At 36.6% G+C, this 12418-nt stretch overlaps 1 protein-coding gene across 2 annotated transcripts in view; it reads right to left on the bottom strand.

Annotated features, from left to right (window-relative positions):
* The window catches only part of LVRN (laeverin), a 55522-nt gene that overhangs the window by 23811 nt on the left and 19293 nt on the right, over positions 1-12418 (bottom strand). For both annotated transcript variants that reach the window (XM_036020677.1, XM_028520968.2), the window contains exons 4-10: positions 11084-11210; positions 7382-7536; positions 5756-5869; positions 1759-1902; positions 1152-1217; positions 995-1060; positions 416-588 (exon numbers count right to left, since the gene is read on the bottom strand). In XM_036020677.1, coding sequence (XP_035876570.1) covers positions 416-588; positions 995-1060; positions 1152-1217; positions 1759-1902; positions 5756-5869; positions 7382-7536; positions 11084-11210 — 845 coding nt within the window. The remainder of the gene's footprint in view (positions 1-415; positions 589-994; positions 1061-1151; positions 1218-1758; positions 1903-5755; positions 5870-7381; positions 7537-11083; positions 11211-12418) is intronic.

The raw sequence follows: 12418 nt of genomic DNA, 5'->3' as shown, positions 1-12418 counted from the left end.
ATTTCTAGGGAAGAGAAGACAGCCTTGCAATGGGATCTCCTTTTCTCTTAACTAGCATGAGGTCATGCACATGTCTATCATATTGGCTGTCACCCAGAATCCTAAGTAATTTATTATTTCTGTCTGAAGGACAAAAAGAAATACGTAACACCCAAAGCTTTGGGTCACTGGTGTTGGGGAGGGACACCACCTTGGATCCTTACATGCAGGTCCCTGGCATGGCTCAGGACATCAGGGGCTCTACCTCATCCTAGTACCCCAGGAACATCCTGCATGGAGTCCTACGTCACCATCCCAGTCACTCTGCAAAAGGGTGTACCCAGCAGGGCTTACGCTTCCTCACCCACAGGCTGGCTTCCATTTGATCAGAACCCAAGCCCAAGGAAGGTAAAGACAAAGGAGAAAATCTACCTACTTGTGGGTTAGAAGAGTCTGATTTTTAACTTTTCCAAGAAAAAATGGCTCCTGTTTCATGACGCCAGTGGATACATTTAAGGTGATAACTGGAAAACCACTCTGGTGTGTCCAACTGTCCATTATGCTTTTTACTGTTGCTGGCAAAACAATTTTACTCTGGTCATCTATGGCCTATTTTTAAAAATCATCAGAAAAGCAGATATTTGTCATCAAAATCTTTTGAGGTAGCAATCTCCTAAAAGAAACTATATAGCTATTTTGTACAGTAATTCCCAGTGGGTGATATTCTGAGCCAAATTCAGAGCTCTTTTCAATTCTATATCTGATGGTTCCTTAGTTTGTTCATTCATTCATTTATTCATTCATCCACTGAACACATGTCATTAGATCTGATACATGCAGGCTCTGTTCTAGGCACTGGGAATACAGTGGTGAAGACTAAAGAAACAGCCCTGACCTAAAGGAGTTTCACAAACAAGGCAAATTTGTTTTCCTGTGGCACTGCCATACATGCATGGCCACCCTGTCTTGTTGAACTCTATCATACAACTCTGCAGGAACTTCAGGAAGACAGTACCATTTGAAAATGCCTCCACAGATCATCTTGTTCGGCATTTGAGTAAGAAAACGTATCCAAATATGACTGTAAAAATAGAAAAGTTATTGTTAAAATAAATCACAACCCAAAGCAATTTATGTGCACTGCTTTCCAAGTAACAATTTTGTAAACTCACCTTAAGTGCACTAATAAATACACTCTCATTCAGGAAACTAGAAAGCATCCGGGCCATCGATGCTCCCTAAGACAAAAGAAACTGTCTATTATTTGAACAAAATTCAATATCTAAATACTGACATATTCCATTTTCATTAGTATTATTCTGGGCTGTGGTCCTGATTGCACTGTGTACGTTAGTTGAATGTTTCAGTTATTCCAAAATATTTTAATAAAATAGTAGACTGTCATTAATTAATAGGTAAAAGGTGAGTTAATGTACGACATACAAAGAGTTCAATGTACACAAAATGTTTTAAATTGATATATTTCCATGGCAAGAATAAATTTGTACCAAGCATAAGCATTTACCATTAAAATAGCAAATGTTTAAGTCTATTTATAATGGTAAATGGTACTGAACACGTAATATCGAGTTGATTAGTATTTACTAGATTAAACACATTTACTAGATAAGAATTAACTTAACCACATTTTCTAAAATCTACCTACTGAACAAAATGAAGGTTATTTGTACCAAAAGTTTAGTCTATGACTCTTAAAATCCATTTTATGCAACTTTCTGCAAGAGTACAGAACAAAAGAAAATATATGACTGACTTTACCTTATTATAAGTAAATGAATCAAAGAGCTCATTTATTTCATTTGTTTCTGTGAAATTTTCCACCTTCATGGAGACGGCTCTAGATGCCAGGGCGTGATCTTCTCTGAGAACATCATGTAAAATGTTAGAAAAAAATACTTCATTCTACAAGGAAAAAAGTGAGCCACATTAAGTTCTGAAGTGTCAAAGAAACACAAAATTCAATGTTCCCAAAATAGTTTCAGTGTCAGTTTTTGAACTGACACTGAAGAGGAGGAAAAAAAGACAGTAATTGAGAAGTGCTCTGTGAGCTGTGATACACTGAATAAATCAGGATTCCGTGAATAACGAAACTCTAGGATTCTTTCCTTCCCATTTGTTGTCAGCTTTTATTTCAATTTTTAAAAATATTCAATTACAAAGTTAATGTGACTTCCAAGAGAGACAGCTCCATTTGCCCTAAGGAGGAGGTTCCCTGGGGGAAAAGCTTGTCTTGGTGGTTTTAATCCTCTAGAATTTTATAGAAAATTTTATTAGTGACCCCTTAAAATCAATCAATCTCTCTTGCATGGACATTTATAAACCAAAAGCATGCCATATTTATACATTTGCAAGGATGCTGATGTAATAATTTGAAATTGGAAATAAATCCACAGACTGGATACAACAGTTTACATCTCATGCATTAAAAGAAGGCAATTTGTTATATTTTAGTGAAAAATACAGAACTCTCCAAAAGATTAGGTCTCTCTGACACATGACAAGGGCCATCTCTTTTTGAAGGGAAGCCAGGAGTCTAACCAAAGTATAGACAAGTGGGGTGTGGGATGGACGGGCCACAGAAGGAGCAGCAGAGATACTGCAGGGACAGCTCGCTCATACCCTGGAGAGCTGGGAGAACCCCTGGTAATCCACATTAAGCCTCTCTCAGGGGTCCCCATGTCGACTCTCACCCCTGCACATTGTCAAATAAACTTTAAAATTCTGCCCCACTTCCATTAGCCAATGTTTCAATCAACCCTCTCCTACTAGCACATTGTTTTTAGATGTATTAATACCATTGATTAGGCTATTATGAAACTCTGAGAAAGCCTGTCATTTAGGGCAATGCATGTCAATAAAGAATAACTGGGGGTTTTGTCGAACTCATTCTAATTCAGTTGGTCTGTTTTGGGGCCTGTACCTTTAATAAACTACTAGATGATGCTGATATTGCTAGTTCAAGAATCACACTTTGAGTAGCAAAAATTTAGGAGAGACATCTGCGTAAGGATGGTCGTATTAATTACAGGTTTTATTAGTTTAACACTCAAGAGTTCTGTTTCTTCATATGGTTCTCTGGTTTTCCTACTCAATTTCAATCTAATGACTAGATTAAAAGTCCACAATTTTTGAAGACCATTGAAATGAGGCCTTAAGATTTTAAAAAACAAAGCTTGTGGTAATTGTCTCAAGTGCCAGGAGCTGATGCTCTTCCAGCAAGTGTTATATTCACTCAGTTTCACACGCAATTGAGAAATGTAGACTCAGAAAAGAGTGATTAAGAAGCAATGATAAAAAAAAATAATGGAATGGTACAAAAAAGGCTAATCTTACCATGTGAACTACAAAAATACCACTAATATGTTTTCATCAAGTTTTCCCAAATATGACAATATCTTAGCCATTTTAGTTGCATTTAGAGATACTGATTGATGTTAGTATATTCTCTTCAATTAAGAACATAGAGGGTAAAATTTTCAAATGGGCAGAAAACCTGAAAATACACTTCTCCAAAGAAGATATACAGGTGGCCAATAGATATATGAAAAGATACTCAATGTCACTAATCATCAGAGAAATGAAAATTAAAACCACAATGAAATTTAAAACCACACCTGTCAGAATGACTATCATCAACAAGTCAAGTGTTGGTGAGGATGTGGAGAAAAGGGAGCCCTCGTGCACTGTTGGTGGGAAGGCAAATTGGTGTAGTCTCTATGGAAAATAATATGGAGGGTCCTCAAAAAATTAAAAATGGTGCTGCCTTACACCCAGAGATTCCATTTCTAGGAATATATCTGAAGAAATCCAAAAAACTAATTTGAAAGAATATGTGTACCCCTACATTCATCACAGCACTATTTACAATACCCAAGATATGGAAGAAACCCAAGTGCTCATTAATAAATGAGTGGATAAAAAAGTAGTGGTACAGCTATACAATGGACTATTACTCGGCCATAAAAAAGAATGAAATCTTACCATGTGCAATAGCATGGATGAACCTAGGGGTTACTATGCTAAGTGACATAAGTCAGTCAGAGAAAGACAAGTGCCAGATGGTTTCACTTATATGTGGAATTTAAGTAACAAAACAAATGAACAAAATTTAAACCGTCTGATAGATAAGGAGAACAGATGGATAGTTGCCAAAGCGGAGGGGAGTTGGGGGCCAGTGAAAAAGGAGAAGGGTTTAAGAAGTACAAATTGGTAGTTACAAAATAGTCATAGTGATATAAAGTACAGCATAGGGAATATAGTCAATAATATTGTAATAAGTATGTATGGTGCCAGCTGGCTATTGGAAGTATTGGGGGAACAATTTGTAAAGGATATGATTGTCTAACGATGCTGTACACCTGAAACTAATACAAATAATATTGACTGTAAACTGTAATTGAAAAATTAAAGAACCTAGAGAATGAATCTAATTGTTTTTATGGAAATGGAACTTCTTTCCCTACTGACTCTAAGTACAGAGGTAAAGAATATATGGAAAGAGGTTTTGAAGAAAACTAAGATTTACTATATGTGTATAAAGTTTATGTATATATGAATAGAGTCATATAATGAACACACACACACTAGCTCCTTGAGAACAGAACGCTCCCAGGGGCATTCTCTGCAGAGCACGGTGGTTCACGTTATGGGCTTACGGATGCAAAAAAGGGAATTGAATCTCATCTTTAATATTTAAAACTGAAACAATTTACTTAATGATTCTATGCTTGCTTCCTCAACTATAAGATAGAAAAATAACAACTACACTCAGATGATTGTTTTGAAGACTGAGTAAGATGATGTATATCTAGAACTCGTACTACCTAAGTGCCCAGTTAACGGTCAATACCTTACTATTATAGTTACTAGCATCGTTATCCTCGTTATCAGACTAAATCCAGGTAACTGGGCTATAATCACAGTTCTGTCCAGTCGGGAAAATGACCTTGGCAACTCACTTAACCTTTCAATACTTCATCTCCTGACCTATGTAACAGTGTCCAGTCCAGGGGAGGAAGAGCAGCGGCACCACAGAGCAGCTGCACTGCATGTTATGGGATGTCTGCAAAGGGCAGGGCGGGTGGCACGGAGCTGGGGCATTCAAAGGCTGCTACGTCAGCGCTTCCCAGAAACTGATTTCACAAACAGATAAAAAAAGATGTTTTTAAGTTTCTGTGGGGCCAAGATAGGTTTGTCAATGTCTTATTCTGCCAACTTTTAATCAACAGACGCCAAATATCATCTATATACTATCAACATCCTTTCATTAAGGAAGAGAAAAGGGACGTTTTATTACCAAGATAATAAAACCTAATCTTACAATCTCCCTCTAAGTGAACAAATTTAGCTTGCAAGGAAGATCTGGCTACTGGAGGTCTGCTGCTTTTACATTTAGGCTGGGCAGGAATATCAAAGAAAATAACCTAAACTCCAAAAACACCATATAAGGTAATGCAATAAAAATTACCAGGAAACACTTAAAATCTTGTTTTTAAAAATAATTGATGATTTGTGGAAATGCTTTTGACATCATATGAAGTAGAAAAGGCATTATTCTTTTCTGTGTAATTCCCACTTTTATGAATATTTACAAAAAGCCTGGAAAAAGAAAACACATTAAAAAGATAATATTGATCATCTCTGGTATTACAGATAATGTACTATTCCTTGTATTTTACACATTTTCAACAATGAATATGCATTACTTTTACAAATAGGAGAAACAATGATAAATAAATTTAATAGACGTACTTACTCCTGGGAGTTTAGGATTGAAGTAGCTAATTACTCCGAGCTCAAAATAAGATGCAAAACCTTCATTGAGCCAGATATTGTTCCACCAACACATGGTGACCAAGTTTCCAAACCACTTTTGGACATGGAAGAAAAAAGAACTTCCTTAAATTTAAGTAATATTTACTGTGATTGCATGTTAAATAAATATAGGGTCAGAGACATAATTAAACTTTGTTTATCATGAAAACAGGACTCCAAAAAGCATGTTGTTTTAACATGAAGAGATATCAGTCATGCATGTCTCTGAAATAATTATTTTACATTCAATGATAGAAACCAATTTTCCTTTTAAAACTGTGATGTTCAAAAACAATGAAAGCTAGAGTAGCATTTCTTAAAGTGCTCACTTTGCACATAAGTAAAACAAAGCAGAAGTTATAAATGTTCACTGAATACTTAATTACAGCATCTTATACTCTAAAGGATTTTGCTGTAAGAAGTTATGACATTTTAAAAATATGATTTGATCTGTGCCATGTACAAATCACTTGAGTAATCATGTTCTGCAAAATGGTTCAGCTGTGATTATTTTCTATATGAACTTAACAGAAAGAAAGTGTCAAACAGATGATGAATAGAATCAGGAAAGGAAAACACAATAGTTTCCAAAACCAACAAATCCACACTCTGGTATTTAACCAAATTCTTATAACAGCTGTGACGTACTCATACTTAGCAGCCTGTGTTCCAAAACAACGTCTCCCTGAGGATATAATAAAAAATGACACTCGGGGTGACTGATCAAAACTTGCGGAAGTGTGTGTTGACTGTGTAACATGGTGTTTGTTATTCAATCCCAGGAAACCACCCTTTCCCCCAAATTTCTTAAGGATTCATACAACAAGATGATTTCTTTCTCGACAGACTTGTATTAATGGAGTCAAGGTCAAAAGGAATATGTGAGAATTTCCATCAAATCAGATAACTAAGCCTCTAAAATACACCATGAAAGCGTGGAGTTCTATTCAAATGAGTCTTTGTTTCCACCTCCTTTGGGGATGCAGCTCAAGGGTTCATCACATTTCATCTCACTGACACTAGCATGGTGCCTGTGTTCCTTTAACCTCTCTCCAAAGAAAAAGTTTGTAGCAATCTACTGACGAAATATGGATATTTTTAGTGACCTTTAGTGACCTTTTTAATGTACCTTATTTTGAGTTGGCATGAAAACAATAATCATAGATCTACTTGGCTTATTTTTCCTGAAAAAGACCTTGGGGGGTATAAGACGACTAAATGGTCATGGAAAAAAATACAGAAAAGATTCGATATAAATAAATAAATAAAGTTTTAAAAAGAAGACTTTGTGGAGCAAAGTTAATCTTTGGATGTAAATACCTGACTGTCCAATGTACTGTAAATTCTCATCAGTATGATCTATCACCAATTGTTCAAATCCATGCAAGATCTGATTACACAGAGCTCCTATTGTTCTCATTTTCCCATTTTTTGAACAATTTTTAAAAATTTGGTATGCAGCAGGTTGGTTTTTTGGTTTTGGTTTTTTGGGGGGGAATTGCTAGTTTTGGCAGAGCACCTGGAGAACATCTTCATGTGAAGTGAGAAAAAACGTTTTACCACATGCCTGATGTCCGATCTCGTGGGAGACAATGTGGGAGATCACCGTCTCCTTTTCTGTCAGTCGATCATCTGGTTGCAGCAACAATAACGACTCATCAAATATCAATAGTCCCCAATTTTCCATGGCACGGTTGTCAAAAGTAGGCAAGGCAATTATATCTACGTGGATTTAAATGGAGGGGAAAACAGTAAGAAAATACGAGTGAATATGAATAATCTGAGAAAAGACTATAAAGACAAATACCAAAGACAGAAGTCAGAAAATAAATTTTTACTATATAAAAATCAATAATTTTGATAAAGGACTTGTATCTAAAATATACAAAGATCACTTAAAAGTCAACAATAAACAAATAAACAACTTCATAAATTTGGCAAAAGATCGATCTAGACACTTCACTAAACATATGTAAATGAAAAATAAGCATATGAAAAAGATGCTGGACACCACATGCCACCAGGAAGTTGCAAATTAAAACAATAATGAAACAAAAACAACAATGAGATACCCCTACACACCTGTTACCATGGATAAAATCCGAATGCTGGAGAGGATTTGGAACAACAGGAGCTCTTATTCATTGCTAGAGGGAAAGCAAAATGGTACAGCCACTTTGGAAGAAAAGTTTGGCTGTTTCTGATAAAACTAAGCATAGGCTGACCATAGAGTCTAGCACTTGAGCTCCTGGGTATTTACCCAGATCAGTTGAAAATTCATGTCCATACAAAACTTGTACACAAATGCTTATTGCTTCTTTATTTGTAATTGCCAAAAATGGGAAGCAACCAAGATGTTCTTCACTGGGTGAATGGATAAACAAACTGTGGGACATCCATACAATACTGAATTATTCAGTGATAAAAAGAAATGATTTATCAAGCTATGAAAGGTCATGGAGAAGCCTTAAATGTACATTACTAAGTGAAAGATGCCAGTCTAAAAAAATTACACATGGTATAATTACAGCTGTACATCAGTATGGAAAAGGCAAAACTACACACAGTAAAAAGTCAGTGGTTTTCAGGGATTGGAGGAGGATGCAGGATGAACAGGTAGAGTACAGTGGATTTTTATGCTAGTAAACTATTCTGTATGACGTTATAATGGTGTATACATGCATTGTGCATTCATCAAAACTTATAGAACTGTACAATGTAAAGTGAACCCTAATGTGAACTATGGACTTTAGTTAACAAAATGTATCAATATTGCTTTATCAATTATAATAAATATACCACACTAATGGAAGATGTTAATAGCAGAAACTAGAGGCAGGATGGGGGGCGGTAAAAGAGGTATATGGGAACTCTAAAAATAAGATACATTTAAAATGAAATATTTTAGTTTCCTAGAGAACACCATAAACAAATTTGAAGGGCAAACCACAAACTGGTATAAGTATTTGTAGCATATGATGGGGGACCCCAAACAACCCCTAGAATTATCTTCTTGAGGGTGGGGACTTGTAGTACAGGCTTCCCCTGCTAGGTGAAGTGTTCTAGGAACCCATCTGTATCAGTGTGCCAGCTGGTGTTGTTTTGAAAGACTGTATTTGGTTTCACTAAATTTTTTAAAGACTCTTTCAATGTGTTTGCCCATTTCATGATGGCTGATTTACAAATGCACCTGCCCACACTGTGCTGAGTGTTCAGCAGTTTTTGACCCAAAACAGCATGTCCCCTGTGTCCCACCCTCCCCATTTACCCGATCTTGCCCCAATCAGCTTTTTTTTTGTTTCTCTGGATTGAAAAAAAGCCCTCAAGGGGAAATATTTTGTCATTGTGGAAGAGGTGAAATAAAAACAGCAGAAACACTAAAAGGCATCAAAATCAATGATTTCCAAAACTGTTTTGAGCAGTGGAAAAATGTCTTGATAGGTGTATTGCATTAAATGGAGAGCAGTGGAGGGTAACTGAAATTTAGACATGTAAGAATAAATACACAATTTTTTATAAATAAATTTCAGTTTTTGTGGTCTCCCCTCATCTATCACAACTGGACAATATTTTTTTCAGTGAAGAACCCTGACAAATCAAAAAAAGTATGAACAATTCACTACACAAATAAAATTTAAGCAGCCAAAAATCTTATTTAAAATGTTCAATTTCTTTACTTATCAAAAACAAAAGTAAAACAATGGTATAACTTAATCTTTCAAATGTATGAGAAGCTTAATAATTAGTAGTGGTTAGCATTAGCATTAATAATTAGTTATAGGAAAACTGACACATGACCTGCCGGCAATGGGTGTGAACTGGAGCAGTCTTTCTGGAGCAATCCAGCAAAATGCTTCATAATCTTTAGAAATGTTTCTACGCTTTGACTAAGTCACTCAACTTTTGGAATTTATACTAAGGCAAATAACACAGATATTTGTAAACATTTCCTTTCAATGGTCTTCTTTAGTGTTCTGAAAGTAGCCTTCCCCCCAAAAAGTGGTTGAAGCAGTCCTAATATTCAACCACTGAGGAGTAAAGTATTTTATCAAATTGATATGTAGGTATTTTCTGTATTAAAAATGACAATAAAAAAGAATGTTTAGTTATCTGGACCATGTTGCTACCTATGAAAGAAGAGTGCCAACTCCATGTTGTTGTCTTTGTTAAACATGAAGCAGCAAATACCGAGAAAGACAGAGATCCAGACTAAGGCAAGCACTGGGACGGGCACCGAAGGCCAGCCACAGTTGTACCTGTGTGGCGGCATTACAGGGGATTTCTCTTCTCTTTTTTGTGCTTTTCCCCATTTCTACAATGTGATCATTTATGACTTTTATAACTAGAACAATAAAAGTTTTTAAACTTTCTTTTGCTAATAGGAGAAATATTATAATCCATGCTGCATCTGCCTGGTGAGTGTTCTACGCTGTGCTATGCTCAGTAATTTAAGTTGACTTTACACATGGCTGACGCCGACGGTGTGCGGTAAAGAGTGCACCCAGGTCCTTACACAGCCTCCATAGATTATGCTCTATTATCTTGGGGCAAACTTAGTTGCCTTAGCTTAGGTTCCCTATTCTTCTAACCTTCCTTTCCGTCCACCCACTGCCATCCCACCCACTGACCCATGTCAGAAGAACAAAATACATTTACATGATACCCTCACATTAGAGAGAAAAAACACTGAGCAACTTTCTGAACTGAACGGCTCACACAGTTTTAAGGACATACTGCATAGGTCTATAAGAGATAAATGTTTACATATTTCCTCAAGGATCATATCATACTCACACATGATTCCAATTTTATATAACAAAAATTCACAGATGGGACCCTTAAGTCCTAATCTAATGACTCACAGCTAAGAAATATTTTTTTTAAAAACCAACAAAACCTTACTAAAGGGAACTGGAGTAACTCACACAGGCCTGCCACAGGGACCCAGAACACTGTGCTGCACACCTGCATGATGATAGAAAGGACAGGATGCAAGAGAGAAGGCAGGGCCTGGAGGGTATGAGGCTGCTGGTGGGGACCCGGGAGGGATCTGAAGCCTGAGAACTCTCTGAGTACCTGCTGAGCACATGGCACCACACAGAGAAAGAGCAGACAGGCCTATATGTGTTCAGAGGAGGGTGTAACTAACCCCCAAATAGCATCTAAATGGTGACAATGGGTCGTCGGGGGGCCCACCTGGGTACACTTGACCTCAACTCAGAGCCCTCACAATAGGAAATCAACCACATTGGAAGGGAAGACGACTTACCTGTTTTTGGAAGAGGGTAACTAATATTAAATAAGTCTTCCAGGAAAGAGAAGATGGGACCTGTGATGTTCAAAGCAAAGTCTGCATTTCCATTAGCGATGGCATCTTTCCGGGCCCAGATGCGTATCTAAATCAAAACAATTAAGCAGTGGTTAGGAAAAGCAGTGATTGATATTGGAAAATGAAAGTATGCTTGCTCTAATTCCCTGATACTCTAGAGCCAAAGTCACATTTTTTCAAAAGAAGCTACATAACCAAATGTTTAAATAGATACACACATTAAGAAAAGCCCAGAAGGCTCTTCACTAAGTCGTGAACAGTCATGAATAGTAGCTCCCCAGAAAGTGTGTTATTTCCATCTTTTGCAATAACATGTATAACTATTGCAATCCAAAAACACTGTGTCTACCCTTGCAGAAAATGTAGATTCTATGTTAGGGTAAATGGGCACCTTGGGCTTTTACTTCTCTGTTCTGGACATATTTGCAATATTCCAAAACAGAACTGTGCAGTCAGTGAGGGTTATATAGTAAGGTACATATTAAACAATTCTGAATCATGCCAATTTAAAGTGATTTGTTAATGAAAACATTAATAGTCCCATCTTATTTTCAAAATTTGGAATACACTTAATTTGCCTAATGTTAAAAAGTTCATCAAAAGTCTTATGTTTTTACAGTTCTTGAAGCAAGTAAATTACATTCTCTGTTTATGATGCTTCCACTTTGGTAAGTAAAAAGAACTTCCTGAAATGTTTTGTCAGTTTAAAGTAACCATGTTGTTGTTTGGGCACTTGGAAGTTATTTGCATGATTTTGGTGACTACTGTAATTTGCTATTGTTTTAACACTCTTTATTATTTTAATACGAAATTATTTTATGCTCCCACACAATGCCATCTAAGCATTTTTAATGGAGTTGTTAGTATTAATGCTAAAGAACGTGTATGAAACTCAATAATCCTGGGACGGAAGTTAGAGGGAGGTGAAGGAATTAAAATAATTGTCCTGATGTGAGTACAGTCAATTTGAGAAAGAGCTCTTTGCAAAACATTACAGAAAATGCTAAGGAAGTGAAAAACAGCACAACACTATCTGTGGATTGTTGCACTTCAAGAACACCTTCACCTTACTTTAATTTCTGCTAGGAAAATTTGTCTTGAATTATGTAAATTTTGAATTATGTGAGGTCTTCAGGAATGTTCCTCTCTCACGAAACGCAACTACCTGCTTTTGAAGCCTTCTGCCTTGATCCCGTCATTCCTTCCAACCTTCCCCTTGTGGCAGAGGTCTCAGTACCCTGGGAAAGAGGGGCCCAGCTCCCAGCCCCGCACCAA

The sequence above is a fragment of the Phyllostomus discolor genome, chromosome 3, assembly GCF_004126475.2.
Source record: "Phyllostomus discolor isolate MPI-MPIP mPhyDis1 chromosome 3, mPhyDis1.pri.v3, whole genome shotgun sequence".
In the NCBI taxonomy this organism is placed as follows: Eukaryota; Metazoa; Chordata; class Mammalia; order Chiroptera; family Phyllostomidae; genus Phyllostomus; species Phyllostomus discolor.
This window is presented reverse-complemented; position numbering and strand designations above follow the sequence as displayed.